The sequence below is a fragment of the Lonchura striata genome, chromosome 12, assembly GCF_046129695.1.
Source record: "Lonchura striata isolate bLonStr1 chromosome 12, bLonStr1.mat, whole genome shotgun sequence".
Classification (NCBI taxonomy): Eukaryota; Metazoa; Chordata; class Aves; order Passeriformes; family Estrildidae; genus Lonchura; species Lonchura striata.
Genome location: NC_134614.1, coordinates 10,640,102 through 10,655,813, shown reverse-complemented (window position 1 = coordinate 10,655,813; position 15,712 = coordinate 10,640,102). Strand labels below are relative to the sequence as shown.

The 15,712-nt window shown below is 41.5% G+C and overlaps 1 protein-coding gene across 12 annotated transcripts in view; it reads right to left on the bottom strand.

The window, feature by feature from the left end:
• CACNA1D (calcium voltage-gated channel subunit alpha1 D) overlaps positions 1-15,278 on the bottom strand; it is a 167,715-nt gene extending 152,437 nt beyond the window's left edge. For 8 of the 12 annotated variants that reach the window (XM_021533117.3, XM_021533109.3, XM_021533019.3 and 5 more), the window contains exons 1-3: positions 14,892-15,277; positions 12,483-12,801; positions 9,994-10,099 (exon numbers count right to left, since the gene is read on the bottom strand). In XM_021533117.3, the coding sequence (XP_021388792.2) occupies positions 9,994-10,099; positions 12,483-12,801; positions 14,892-14,928 (462 nt within the window). In that variant the 5' untranslated portion in view covers positions 14,929-15,277. Of the gene's footprint in view, positions 1-9,993; positions 10,100-12,482; positions 12,802-14,891 lie in introns of all 12 variants that reach the window. The other 4 variants (XM_021533037.3, XM_021533101.3, XM_031505912.2 and 1 more) reach the window with 1 other exon arrangement.
• Between the last annotated feature and the right edge of the window lie 434 nt (positions 15,279-15,712).

Here is a 15,712-nt window from a genome sequence, read left to right as displayed (position 1 = left end):
ATTCAGGGTAAGGCCTCCTGTGGCATTAGGAATGCAGGATGGCATTCATGCCTGGCTTAAATGGGCTTGCACCAATGCCCCCGTGGCCCCACAGGCACACAGCCAGCACTGGCCAGCAAAGCAACATGGCCTTTGCCAAAAGCATGGTTTAGTGACTCTCACTTCAATGAGATTGCTTAATTATACTTAAGAAAAACTGTAAAACATTTTAAGTACCATTCAACTTGGTATTAGAATGGAGAAAATTTTCTGGTCTACACTCTGCCTTGAGAATTAGAGCAGCTGAGACCCCTCAACAGGACCAACAAAGCCAGTCACAGACTTTGTACCTAGAACTATTCATCTCTAGCTTTCAAACTAGAAAGCATCACTTAATACTGTGAGACTTGTAGGTACAGTTCAGTTAAACATTGTTCCTTTTTATCACTAAATTTTTTTAATTTAGTTTTTTTAAATCAGTCTTTTCAAGAGATTTTGAGACCTTATTTTAATAAACATACAAGATGTACATAACTTTGTGTTGCTTTCTTTCAGATTTTTCCTTTTCTATAGGAGAAATACTTTATGAGATAAAGTTAATTGAACTCAGAACTACTAAGTATTCTCATGACTAAGATAAGCATATAATCACTTAAATATCATTTCATGATGAATAACGCTAATGCCACACATCGTTGGTCTGTGTTTTAGTGGGTTCTAGATGAATACATGAAAAAATCAGTAATGGCATCATAATAAATCCAACAGAGTGAAAACTGCACTAACAAAATGTCTGATAAACATAATACAGCTTTGGGGTATTTGCTACCCAGTTCCTGGGAAGGACTGCATTTGTCTGATTAGCTGAGCTGCAGAAGATGCTGTCTTGCTGGAGGCTGCTGCACTCTGCAGCCACCGTCAGCAACCCAGAGAAGTATAATTATCAAACTACTGAACCTTATTAACAAACACTTCTCATGCTCATGTTGTTATACTGTAAAGAGATTTCATTTGTGCTGAACAAATGCAAGCAGCTCTGTGGGTTCCTTTGTGCCACTGGGTCTCCCACAAGATTTTACTGAAATGCTGCCTGGTAGCCCAGCACAACATACCTAAGCTGTCAGGTGTGATTAAATCCAGCATATCACCTGGTTTGTATGACAAGAGAAAAGGGTATCTAAAACTGGGCAAATGAATCTTTGGGCTGAACTATTTCCCTCAAACTAATATTTAATGTATCTTATTTACTGGTAAATAAACCTGAAGACTAAATTCTGAGTTTCTGCATGTTCTTTGTCTACCGTGATCCCCTTCACCCTTCAACCCACACAGACCATGGCTTGTATTATGTGATTTACCACACTAACAAATAGCAAGATTCATGCCCTTAATAACAGCATCACCCAAAGGTAGAATTCTACAAGATTGCAAACTGTTAACAGCTCTCTACCTCTTGAATATTCATTGGGGGAAAGAAATTGTAACAGCAACAGACTTAGACACAGCCCAAACTTCTAGCCATGCATCTAAAACAAAAAGGTACTGGCACAATACCTTTTAAGGAGGGGGGGGAAAAAATCTTCATTTATAACTAAACAAACCCATGCAAACCAATCTGCCTATCATTTCAAAGTTTAATCAATCTCTAAAAACATGGAAAAGTCAAATTATGTATCATGGTCAGCATGCTGACTTCATGGAATTTCACAGAATTATGAGCATACATTTAAAAACTTTATTTAAAGTTAGTTTCAAATGCTGAAGTCAAGCACCTACATTTTTGAGAAATACCATACTGTTCAATAAAAGCATTCTTCAAAAAACAATGGAACTCTAAAAGCCATTTTCTTCATGAAAGTAACCATGAAAAAAAAATCACAAAAAATTGTAAGTGGCTAATTGGTTTTATCAAGTGAATTTTATACAAGCAGAAACAACATTCAGTCTCAATCTGTTCTGAAGCAGGCTGAATACAATGATATTCAATTTGCAATTCATTAAATGAAAATGCTATCACAAATTATTACACAATGACCAAAAAAACAACATCACTTCCATACTAATTAATATTCTCCCACTATCACTATATATTCATTTAGCCTTTCTTTGTGGTCCTGTTCTTACAGATGGCCCTGCAAAAGAAAGGTTTTGGTGCATGACAGAAGATAAATAAATCTGAGTTATTGCAAAATGAATGGTAAACCAAATCACACATTCAATTAACCATGACCAAAAACAGTTTGTCATTAAAGCTCACCAGATTAGAAACTGCATTTCAGTTGATTTAACAGCTACATGAATCTTCTGAAATACCCAGGGACCAGTTTTCTAAACGCACACAGAATGATTCCAGTTCTGCTCAAATTAAGCAAGCCATCCTTGACCAGCAATTTCAAAAACCATGGATCCCAACTCTGGTATTTCAACACAGCACTCACACACAAACCTTGGTAAAAACAAACACTATTCTCAAAGCCTAATATACATGTGATCTTTTTAAAAGAAAGTAAACAGCCATACTCTGCATAACCTAGAGTTTTAAAAGAGGGTTTATAGAAAAAAATCCAATATTTATGGCAATCTGCATTTGGTGTGGCATTAATACATGGCAACATGGAAAGCCTCTCAGTTCTAAAGTGTTCAGTTTTTGAGTAAAACTTCCAGAAACAGCTTTCAGGGTTTCCTTTAGCATAGCAGCTATTTTTGAGGAATAAAACCAGTATTTTGTTAGGCTTGCATACTCAATATTGGAGTAAACAAGTAATTGACATGCCTTGCATAAAGTCAGTAAACTAGTTTTATCACCAGGATTTTTCATGAGTTTTTTCAGAGTATTTCAAAATCTACTTTTACTCTATTCTAACAGTTTGCATATAAAGTACAAACTTCTCCCACTCAAATGCTCAATTTATATTTCAATTACAGCTATTTTAATACCAAATATAACTACTTTCCCCACTGATCACTCAAATGATACAGTAACCAATATGATTGTTCTATATTTTTAAATTAACAGGTTTACTTTTATTACAATCAGTCTATACTTAAATATCTTACAGGCATATCTTCATCAACCAAGGAGTAAGAGTAAAAGAGTGGGGAATCACTGCTCTCTATATAAAGAAACCCCAAAAAGCCCATTTTTCTCTGCCAGTGCAGCACTATTCTATTTGGGAGACTGACTTGAGGCTATAATAGAAAAAGAACTCTTTCTGGTGTGTGCTCTCTCCCAGGCAGTTTGCCAGTAGTGCACTACCAGCAAACCTCTTTAAGGAGAAACAAGCCCTTAGTAGGAATTCCCCACAGGAACAAGCTTGCAACTTTGAACATGGAAAAAACATTTTCTTTCAAATAGGGACGATTAAGTACATCTTTTTGTAAGACCTTCTGGTCTGGACAACCAAAGAGCTCTCTCTTGCATTAAAAAAAAAAAAAAAAAAAGTTGAAGCGTCATTATCTGAAATCTGTAACACCAAAATGCAGCTCTTCACATACCCTTATATTCCAATCAGATATTTTAAGATCCAGCTACTTCAATACAGATTAAGTTGTACTGGGACACACAAAACAAATTAAAGAGGAACAAGGACCTGACTGTGTCATTCCCACACCTCTACAAACGCAAAAGACCTTTCTGCCAGTTGGAAATTGCCACTCATCCTGGTGACAGCTTTTCTTTGGGAATGTCCCTCTTCCTACACCAGAATGAAATAAAATTTCCGTTTCATTTACAGCTAGAGAGGGACTTGACACATGCAATTACATTCACCAGAAAAAATTCAAGAGCTATGTCATATTACTGGGGTAAGAGCTTGCTGTGGGCTGAAGTGGGACTAAAATACTAACTCAGAATTTTCATCTGTTTTGCAGAAGTGTGCATTACAACACAAAGGGGAAAAAAAAAATCCTAAATTCAAAATCTGCATTGAAAAAAGACAAAGTAATCCATAATAATTAGGTAATGCATAGTACTGAAGTTTTGGCCTGACAGTAATATTAAACAAAAAATTGAAATTGGAAGATAGGAATGAGAACTAAATTACAGTATTTTTAATAATCCCCTTGCAGAAATGTCAACTATTGAGACATTCTTGCAAATGTGCAAAGGTTACTGATGCACTTTCTTTCACCTAATAACCATGAAATAACTTTATTATTAATTTTCAGAAAGATAAGACATGTTGTTCTTTTAGTTAAATATTTATTTCATGGGTTTTTGAACAAGAAAACGCATGTCAGGGTATCAATGTACATGAAAAATAGCAAAAAACATTATCAGAACTATCCCTCAGAGCATTTGCATATAGATAAAAAAACTGACCCAAGTCTCCTAATTTTAATGTGTGGGGATTTTTTTTTTTCCCAAAATTTAGCCAATTACTTTCTCACAGGCCCCTCCTACTCATACATGCAAATACATTTCACTGACTTGAATCAATGCACAATATAAAATTCCTGTGGGGTATCTGTTACAATTAGATCCTATATTTTTGAATCTTTTTCAAATTAATGATATTTTCTCTTACAACAAATTAATCTGGTATCTTTAGTATGGGTAGCTTTGCTAAGTAGACATAAGTCATTATAATGTCTCCACCATGTTTTCCCAAGCAAAGTGAATTCTTTTCAGTAAAGTCCAAATTATCTTGCATTATTCCTCAAAAGTTTACTTGGGTGACTTTTATGCCAGCTAACAGGGACATTAGGAGAGTGCATTAGCTAAGAATCCAAAGATAGAAAAATATCAGAAACACAGTATCAAGAAGTTATTTAGATTGGAAGATTATTCTAAGTGAGTGGAAAGAGAGCCAGGCCTTAAAGACCCTTGAGCTGAAAAAGTAAACATGGCAAAGACAGTAGATAAACACAGAAATCCTTCTAAGATACAACACTGAACACTCAGCAATTAAACAAAAAAAATCTTTAGAATTATTTACGAAACGAGATTAAAAATTATAGAATTTTACAACAATATTTTCAGATAACCTCCTTATAAAGGACAACTGGGTGCGAGGTAAAAACCAACCACCCTTTCAATGGCTGGATTAATTAGTCATGTGGCCCCAGAAGTGAATGAGTCATCAGTTGCTAATGAGATAAGGACAGGAAGCCTGACACCTCCAAGTCAAGAGTTCAGCCGGTTCTTCTCAGGGTACTCTCCTGCTGTGCCCTAGATCGGAGGCACAACACTGGCTTTCCTCCTGCTGAAGGGACTCGGAGAGCCTCGGAAAGCTACTTAGAGAGGAAATCTTCGCCTGAAAGTAGGACACAAACATTTCCTTTCTCTAGCAGCGTCCCCCACGGCGCTGCCAGCCGCAGCCCCTGGGATGAAGAAGCACCCGGGACCTTCAGCCCTGCCCCGCTCTGCCAGCGCAGCCGGAGACAGCCTTGAGCACCGAGCCGCACTCGGACAAGGCTGGAGAATCCTGTTATCAGGGGTACAGAGGCTTCATGAACATTAGGGACCCTCTGTGCACTACAGGCAAGTTCTTTACTCGCGGGATTTTGCCGATTTGCGGTAATTTACACAGCTGGGTCTCCCACCCGACTCCGCTCAAGCAGAACAGTGTCACCACACAAACCGTGGGGGTCTAGTCACAAGAGATGCAGTGCAACCAAAGATTCAACTCGAACTTCAGGGGAGTCATTTTCAGCAACTCTGGATGGATGGATGCCTTCTGGTTGTTCATATTTACTTATTAAATGGGAAATTAAAAGAATAACCAGCAATGTCTTGACCGTGGCCAAAATCCATTGTGTTGTGCTGATCTGCCTGCACATGATAAAGAAAGAAGCCCAGGGCAGGTTGGGCAATAAGAAAGGCAGCAGGAGGCAAAGCACAGAACAGAACATGGGACACCAGGAAGACAAATTGAGGTGGGAGAAGGAGATAGAGAAAAGCACGCTGCACAAGAGGACAAAGAGAAGTGAACACACAGAGGGAAGCCAGAGGGTAGAGGCAAAAGATAACAAGAAAGAAATGAGTGGGAAGTTAAAGGCAAGAGACATGAAGGGAAACAACTGACCGCAGGTGAGGAAAAAAGGGAAAAGCCAGAAATAGAAATAAAATATACATACAGGAAGCCCTTTCTGCTAGAAACTGCTTCTTATCAAGCTCAGACAAGAAACACTTTCAAAAAGAAGAGCTCAATCAAGCATGGAAGTTCAGATCACCTGAAACTTCTTAAGGCAGATGAAAGAAACTACCTTAAAATACAAAGCAGGATTTCATCCCAAAGTACATTGCTCCTGCTCTGCTTTAACAGAAAACTTCTCAGTTCCATAGTAGTTTCACTCATCTACTTGGAGAAGAACAGGGCCCACTTGTGTCAGTACATTCAATATTAGGGACTAATTCTTAATGAAGTAGAATTCTGGCTTAAGTTCATCACTCTGTACTGCAGTCCATGCAATACACACAGCCATGAGAGAACTACTCCTGTTAAAATACAGAAAAGAGGATCCCTTCCTCCTGCCTCTCCTGGCACACAAAGACACATCAAGGTGTTTTAGACAAAGGATTACACAAAATTTCCCATAGAACACAGAACTGTAACACTTGGCAAGTGGTCAAGCACAGCCCAGTCTGAATTTGATTCTGACTTCTGCTTTAACTGCATTATTTTCTATCACTCACTACTCACACCTCTTCCCTGACAGAGGGTATGACCATGAATCCACTGAGCAAGGAGGTAACTGTAGTGCACCCTTGAACCCAGAGACGGCAAAAAAGCCAAACACAAAACAGAACTTGTGCATTCAGAACACAAAAAGACATTAAAAAAAAAAGAAAGATACTCTTATTTCTACAACATCATTGCTTATTATTACCATCTGCTTAATTCAGTCACCAATATACTGAAAAAACATTTTCTTGCTTCCCTAAATTATCATAAATATCACCCAGCATGCTGCTGGCTCTGTCACAAAAACATCAGTAATCACACCTTGCAAATCAAAGACAAGTGACCAGCATTGAAACACACAGCTGAACCATCCTTGTACCATCAGTTTTCTATAAGCTACTGTTCCAAAAGGAAGGGTTTGGAACCCTCTCACAGACCTTTATCTTAAGATATTTAGGATTAAATATACTCGTTCCCAAGAATAAATTATACCCAAGATACTTATGTAGTATTACTTCTCAAGATAGGCTGTATACATCCATTTGATTTACTATTCCTCTTAAGACACATATTCCCATTTCTTAAAATGTTTTTTATATATTTGGTTATAAAATGTATTTTGCCATTACTACTGCAACAAATAAGTGACTTTGTGTTGGTTAGGCACCACACATGGCAGCATTAATGAGAAAGGGAGAACATGGCTCACTCACAACCAGAGTTTGGGTGGTTGACACAGGGTCACTGTTTCACTGGCTCAGCCACAGGCAAGGACAGACTCAGAAACCCTCTCAGGTTTCTTTTACAAGTCTTGGAAGCACCATCACACAGACTCTGCCTTCTGACCTCCCACCACAGAGAGGAGTGAACACCCGCTCTGCACATACATCCTTGCTCTGAGGTAGCCACTGCAAACTTTCCAAGTCATAAAGGATGAACACTTGGCCTGCTCAAATTCTCACATATTTACCTTCTCATGAGCCCAACCAAAACTGGACAAGTTTACATTTCTAGCTCCCACTTACCAGTGTTCCACTGTTTTTAATGAGGCTGATAACAAATTATGTCTATTTCGTATTCACAGGAAAACCCCACATTACAAATACTTCATTTTTCTGTTCACAAATTAAAAAAAAAAAAAAAAAAGCCAGCTCATAGCTGATGGAAAGCAAATCATCTGTTCAATTCAGTGTACCAACACTGAGAGAACTAAGCTAGATATAATAACCATATGCAAACTACAATTTATGAAGAGGAATTTGAATTAGAGCCAAAGTGGGGTCTCCTAGCAAGACCAAAGTGCCAGGCTCAGGTCAGGCACCCATGTCTGCATGCCAAAATCCTGCCAAACCTATAAGGTTCAATGATGATTCAGATTTGGTCTATTCACAAACCAGACAAAAGCTCTGAACATTTTCAACAGAATAATCCCTACTCCCAGTGTAAGACCGTCCCCTCTCCAACATTTATTGACACAAGCACCTCAAGCAGGAGGAAACACAGAATTCAGTTTTTCCCAAGCAAGCCTGAAGATTTCTCACTCAGCTCTTCTACTGTATTCCCTCATGGTGCACTTGGATCCACACTAACCAAGGGAAATTGTCAGTGAAAGACCAGAGGAGAGAATGAACCCAGACCACTGGGTAACACATTTCATGGTGGAGAACCTCAATCATAGGAAAAGCCAATGCTGCTCATTCCAGAGCTATTTCTTTTATGGGATTGAACACACAAGATGTGTCTGCGAGCTCCGTTATTGAATTTAAATCTGTCCCAGCAGCTCAAAGTACATTGCCTTTATAAATTCTGTTCTTTAAGCAAACTTACTGGACTGACTCAACTTCAGGATAAACAGGATGCAAATTGAAATGAGAATTTGAGATCACTTAATGGCCAAATAAACTTTATATACATATAACTGGAGGGGTTCAAAAGCCCTTCTACTTAAAATAGATAAGGTTTAAGAATTTCTTACTAAAAGAAAAAAACCCACACCTATTATTATTCCTTAGACTAGCCTGGCCACATCAAATAACAAAAGATAAATCATCAGGGATGAAAATGTCCATTGTCTTTCTAAACATTAGCACATTGTAGAAATTGGGTCAGAAACACCAGACAGTAACCTAACAAAACTAATGCCAGAAACATTTTTCAAAATGATTAGCCTCTGACACAAGTAACTACCTTACCCTTTCCATGTATTGCTTTCTGAAATTAGTTATTAGCAGATCTCAGGGTGGACTGACAGCTATGGAGATTTTTGCCCTCAATTTCTCAGGGGAAAAAAAGAAAGCCCATTGGTTGGCTGGATACACATCTGCATAATTCTTTCTTTACACTGGCCTGAATTATTCTGCCTTTCATCAGCAATTTTTATTGTCCATATTTTTTTAAAACTGAAATTAAGTAAAAAGTCATCTGGACAAAATAATAACTTTTAGAAAAATAAATATATACACACCACAAATTACAGAAACATGTTCATAAAATAGAAGACCTCATATCAACTCTAATTTTCCAGATAAATTAATACAAAATTATCTACTTCTTGGTACCCAGTTATTTATTTCATGAGTTTCCTTTCCCATCCAAAGAGTCATATGCAGATTATGAGTACACAAGACCACTCCACTATTTCAAGATAGTTTAATATAAATAACAAAATCATTGCAATGAAATTCAATATTACCCTTGAGTGACAGCCTTTGTAAGTTTTAGAGATTTTAAAAATTAGTTTCCATTTTATCTTTTTAAGTAGAACCCTAGTATACTATTTTCAACCAAAGAAATACATCTCTACACATCACTTACTGCAATATCATCCCTTTTTTGAAAGATCATTCATACCAGCAATGACCGCTTTGAAAATTCACATTGATGTTCCTATCACTTTAAAATTATTAATGCAAAAATTTCCCACCATCCTCATTAAAAATTAAAATACCCAATAAAATAAACAGCCAAATAACATCATTAAAAACTGCAAACAGAGGAGACGAGTACCCTAGGAAAGGTAGTAAACCTTCAAGTCTGAAACAAGTGTCAGAAACAGTAACAGCTAGTAAATATATCTAATCAATATAAGCAATAGAAACAAATTAAAATTTTATTCCACACAAATATATGGACACATACAGCATATTAATGCACATTTCTCTCTAAAGAATTTTACTGATAAAAAACCTCATTTTGAACACATGACAAAGTAACACAATACTGGAGGGGGGAAAAAAACACAAAGCAATTCCATATACATTTTTTTATATCATTATATACAAATTCCTTTAATGAAATTACCTGTATTTGGTGCAGTTTCAAATACTAGCAGTTTATCATGTTAAAAGCACAGCAAACAAACACAAAATAAAAATTCAATAGTACTTACCAAATTATGATTAGTTGAATTTGAATCATCTTCTGGGAATGGGATGTAAACAGCTAAGGCCACACAATTGGCAAAAATAGACAGTAGTATAAATATGTCAAATGGTCTGGAAAATCTTGTTAAGGAACTCATGACTTATAAGTATCTGCAAACTTTTAAGTTTAGCTCTCCTTTCATCATCAACAATGGTAAAACAAGCCTTTGCTTTAAGGCAATCTTTTGACTGATAACTCTGACAAACACTCCATCACCTTTAGTTATAGCACTATATATACCATATTATTTTCCATCACAATGATCCTTCAACGTCCTCTTCCTTTTGAAAAGAGTGAAAACTATTACTCATGCTGTCACAGAGCACTTTACATTAAATTCCAAAGATGAATATAATTATCCACTCTTAAATCAACATGCAGGTCATCATAATGGGCAAGGAATAATCATGGAGCTGTTCTGTCCTCATAGAAAGGTCTCAAATATACCAAATGAGGAAAACCATTGGAAATACAGTAGGATATGAGAAAGATTCCCAGAAAACCACAACTGTTCTCTTACAGGAGAACTAGACAATCAACACAGGAAAGTTCTGAGCCACTCCATGCCTCTGACAGTTGTATTCCTGAATCCTGGCCTTGGCCAAGACAGATGAAAGTTTAGGTGAGTTGAGTAGAAAATACTCAAGCAGGCTTGGCAGCCACAGAAAGAGAGACTACAGACTTCCACCCTGACAACAGCATGGACTGCAGCTCTGCTTTCTATGCTAGGGCTGGACAACAGCAGTGGGAACCAGGAGATCTCTTCTGTCTTCCAGAAAAAAAATTCTTCCTTTTCTTAAAATTCATGTGTATGAAGTTCATCCTTCAGTTTGTCATCAATTTTCTTTTTTCACGAGGTATTTTACTATTCTCAATGACCAGAAACATGGAAACAAGATGAAGCTATCTGGAAGTCTGGAAAATGAGTACTTGGACTGCAACTACAACTTTTGGCATCCTTTGATGCACAACTTCTGGATATGTTTCCATAAAAGTTCAATAAAAGACTGGGGGAAGAGAACTAATTAGATTCAAAAGCATATTTTTGCCAGTTTAAAAAGTTCCCTGGGAAAAAAAAAAAAAAAAAAAAAAGTCCTACAAAGTCCTATAGGATGCGTTAAATTTTGTTTGCTGGCCTATTAAAAGTTCGTCACCTTGAGGTCCACTTTTACGTCTACAAAGCAGAACAACATGAACAGCTGCTACAAAATAAAGTTACAACAGCATTTTCCAGACTGGAGTGAGCAATTGATACCATCGCAAGACTGACAATCTTGTTTTATGATGTGGTGCTGCTGGGACAAGTTCTCGCTGAGTTATTCCACTCCAGATCCATAGTAATTTCATTTACCTGACCTTAGCCAAGGAGAGGCCAATTTACTGAAATTAGTTGGACTTCTACCAGTTTAAATGAAAGAAGAAGCCATTTCAGTATCTTTAATTTGCAATTGAATTTTGTACAAAGAACTGAGAAACACCAACCCTATAAATGAGTAACAGCTCTTATTGCCAGGTTGGCTGTTCTGTTTATAGTAACAAATTGAGTTTTACTTTGGTAATCTACTGTCTTGAACAGCTGTTTCCCATTACAGGGATGTTGCCATGGCTAATAGGCTAACATTTTTCTCCTTGTACCCCAGCAAAACTATTTTCTATTTCAAAGCTTTACTTGGTAATTAAATAAAATACCAAACCAACACGCTATCCATTCTGCCAGGGAAATGCACATATTTCCACATCGTAACCAGTGAAATAAAGGAAAAGCCATTCTTCCCATCACACAGGTCACCATGTGTACAAGGCAGTGTCTCTCATCTCCCATCTAGATGTACATCCAAATACTTTTGGTGGTAGACATAAGTTGTACAAGCTCAGAAGATTATTATATTTCAGACACTTGTGTGTACTTCGAACATTTCCTTGGCTTAAGTAAAAATCTTCCCTGCTTTTAGTACCGAGAAAACAATCTTTTTAAAAAGATTTCTACATCTGACTCATTTACCCTAATGGCAGTACCCCAAGTTGCAATATGGAAGATATAGGTTTGACATATTTGGCCATCTCCCTAACGCTGGATGGCTAAATACAGTCTCATCCATTCTTCCTTATTTGGAAAGGCAAAAAATGCAATGCAGAGATTTGCTGGAATGTGATGTTAGCTTGAAAATGTTCCCCCAACTTCTCCCAGAAAAAAGGAACAGCTATGAGTTTGCCTCTGACTTTGAGCTACCTACTTCAGTAAATTATATTCTGTGTCAACATGACACAAGAGACTATCTTTAACAGCAACTGAAGCCAAATTAACTCCCATTGACATTAATGACAGTTACCCACACATACAAGTGATGTAACATGCAAGTTGTGATGTTCTAAGAGATCCTGTAAAACAATCCCTTTATATGATAAGAAAACGTAAAAAAAATAATTTATAAAGCAAACTACAAAAAAGGATACTTCCATTCTACTAGACTAATGCAGGCTCTTCGTATTGGATTGTTGAGGGATAAACAGAAAAGGGCACGGGGTGGCCGACTATTGGACGTATTACCCTGTTTTTTGCTCTTGGCATATTGCTGGCGTTTTCTTTGGGACAGAGATCCTACAGGCTGGGTTGTGGTGGTACTCATGTTTTGGGCAGCCTTTGCTTGTCTAGCAGCATCGATTGCAGCTTGCCAAGATAGAACAGTTTGCTTGGATGGTGCTGAACTGTTTGACTGAATAGCTGGTCCGTCACCAGGGAGAGGAATCCTGGTGCTACTTGCATAGTTCACCTCTGTGGGACAAAAGAAAAAAGCACTTGGTTATAATTGCTTTACACTGAAATAGGTCCAATCCAAAAAGATTGTTCTAAGACCTCCTGGCAGTGGGATGTTTCCATTACCCACACAGATACATATGCATACACTTGTGCTGTGGTATACGCAACTCAACAATAGAAAATGTGCTCAAGAATCAGTTTTACAACTTCAAGATTGATGTAAATATTGAGACACAAGCACTTTCATTTTGATTCTTCCACTTACAATGTCTTTTTCTAGCTGGATGGAATAAGTCGTGTTTATTCACTAAACCATACCTACCCTTTAAGATCAAGTTTGCCGTAGCACCTTTGCATTTACTACTCTCTACATTTATTTTGGTCAAAAGAATAGTCGTTAAAAATTCTTACACATTGTTCAATTAAGAATAAGCAACAAGGTAGAGGGGGAAGTTCTGTAAGCAAGTTAAATCTTGCCCTGCTTTGCATTCTCAAAGAAAAATGCGTGGATGCCTCCCACAAGTGAAGATCCAGTACTGTCTGTGATAAACACGTTCATAAAGCGCTGCCGTCTTGTGCACAAGGAATCACTACCACGACACCACTGTAAAAGGATAAACTCTGGTTCTGTACAAGGATGGTGTTTGGTTTTGCTTTTTCATGAGAATTTAAAAAATAAACTGCACCTTCCAAATAATAATCGAGTGCTCTTTATGCAGATGACAGCAAAGAGGCAAAACACCACCTCCTCGCAAGGATCTTTCCTCGCGAGCTCTTTGACTAGCGCAACAGTCTACTCCTACATGCACCTGTAGGAAGGAGAGGCTCCTGAGTGCGATTCAAAACTTGACGCCTGGGTGGGGGAAAAAAATGGAGGAACGGCACAATATACGTGCTGGGAATTCGGGCTGGAGATGACTGTGAAACGGATCTACCCAGGCAGGGGAGGAAAAAAAATCTCTCCCCGTGAAGCAGCGGAGAGGCAGGGAAAGCACTGCCCTTCCGCTCCAGACGGGGGGCACAGACCACGGGAGCGCCGCGAACGCGCGGGGCCGCGGACGAGGCCGGGGCCGGCCCCCGCTCCGGGGGCGCGGGAGCCCTAAGATGGCTCCCCGGGATGGCGGCGGGGAGTGGGGGGGTCACGGCGGGGCCCCCACGGAGCTGCCGCGGCGAGCAGCACCGGCGCGGCGAGCGCTGGCCAGCGGCGGCGCATCAACAGCTGGGTGACACGGGGGGCAGAGCCGCCGCGGGGGCAAAGGTGGCACATCCACCTCCAACATTTTCCCAAAGCATCCCTGCTTCCCCTCCCGCCCCCTCTTCTTCTTTTTTTTTTTTTTTTCTCCCCCAGATATAAATGCAATGGCACAGCCATCTCCCCCGCCTTCCGCCTGCCCTTCGGGATGCCATGAAACGTGGCTCGGCGCAAATAAACCACCCACCTACTCATCTATCTATATAGCCATCGTCTTTTTAAATGGATGCTTGAAAGGGAAACAAAGCCCGGGTGACTGCGTTCCTCGGGGGCAACACAAACTTGCTGCCGATTGAGGAGGGAGGAATCATTTATAAACAACAGCGGGGGCTGTGGCAGCGCCGGAGCCCGTCGGCGGAGCGGATTAGCGGCGCGGAGCCCCGCGTCTCGCCCCCGTGCGCCCCGCCGGGCAGGGGCCGAGCGCATCGCGCCCGCCGCCTGCCCCCGGCCCCGCCGCGCTCCCACCCGGCGCGGGGCAGCCCCGGAGCCGCAACTCCAGGCACGTTCAGCCCCGCTTACACACGCATGAGGCAAACGCAGCCCCAGCCGCGTCCTCCCGCAGCTGATATTAATGGCCCCGGGACAAGGGACAGACGCGCATAAATCCACTCGCACGTTGGTCACACGCCGAGGGCAGCGCCTCGTCCCGCCTTCGCCTCGTCCCCTGCCCTTCGCGGTCCCTCCTCGAACACAGCCGCTCATTCCTTTCCCATCCCAAACCGACCCCATCCTCAACCCCTTCCCTAATCCCCCCAATCCCCGACTCCCAAATCCCTCATAAATCCTCCCCCGCCCCCACCCTCCCCTCAGCCCCAAGCACGCCGCTGCCCTTGGTGGGCGCCCCGGCTCTTACCTTCAGGGTGCTGCTCGGGCTGCGGCTGCTGGTGCATTTTTCTCACTTTCTCCAGCGTGTGAGAGGAAAATGAAAAAAACAAAAAAGGGCAGAGACGCCCCCCAACCCCACCCCGAGCCAGGTGCGCGCTGCCCCTGCGCTACCCGCTACCCGACCCCCATGGTAGTGACTAGAGACGGGCGAGGGGCTGGTGCTGCTCCTCCTCCTCCTGCCGCTGCTGCTTCGCCGCTGCCAAATCCCTCAGAGTTTGGGCCAACATGACACTCACATCCGGGTGACACGGGATCTCTCCATCCCTAGCAACCCGGCGGCTGCTGCCGCCGCCGGCTCCCGGGTCCCCTCCTGCCGCTGCTGCCTGCTCCCCGGTCCCCCTCCTCCCGCCGCCGCCCGCTCCGCCTCGGCCCCCTCCTCCTGCCGCCGCCCGCCCGCTCGCAGCCCCCCTCCTCCCGCCGCCGCGGGCTTTAACTCCCTCGCTGCTGCTGCCGCCGTCACCGACACCTGCTGCTGCGGCCGGGCGGGGGCGCGGGGCCGCTCCCATCGCCCGGAGCTCCGGCTCCGCGCACAGACCCGCGCCCGCCGCCGCCTTAACCCCGTCACCGCCGCGCTGCTGCGGCCCGAGCCCCCGCCCCGACCTCGGCCCGCCGGGTCTCCCTGTCCCCGCGCTCCGGGCACCGTGTCCCCGCTCTTGGCGGCTCAAGGCTCTCCGGCCGCTCCGTCCCTGCCCTCACCTCCAGGAAAACTCCCGAGTTATCCCAGCGCCGAGCTCTCCGCTGACCTGTTGAAATGCTGTCATTCTGACTTCAAGCTAACATAGGATCGTC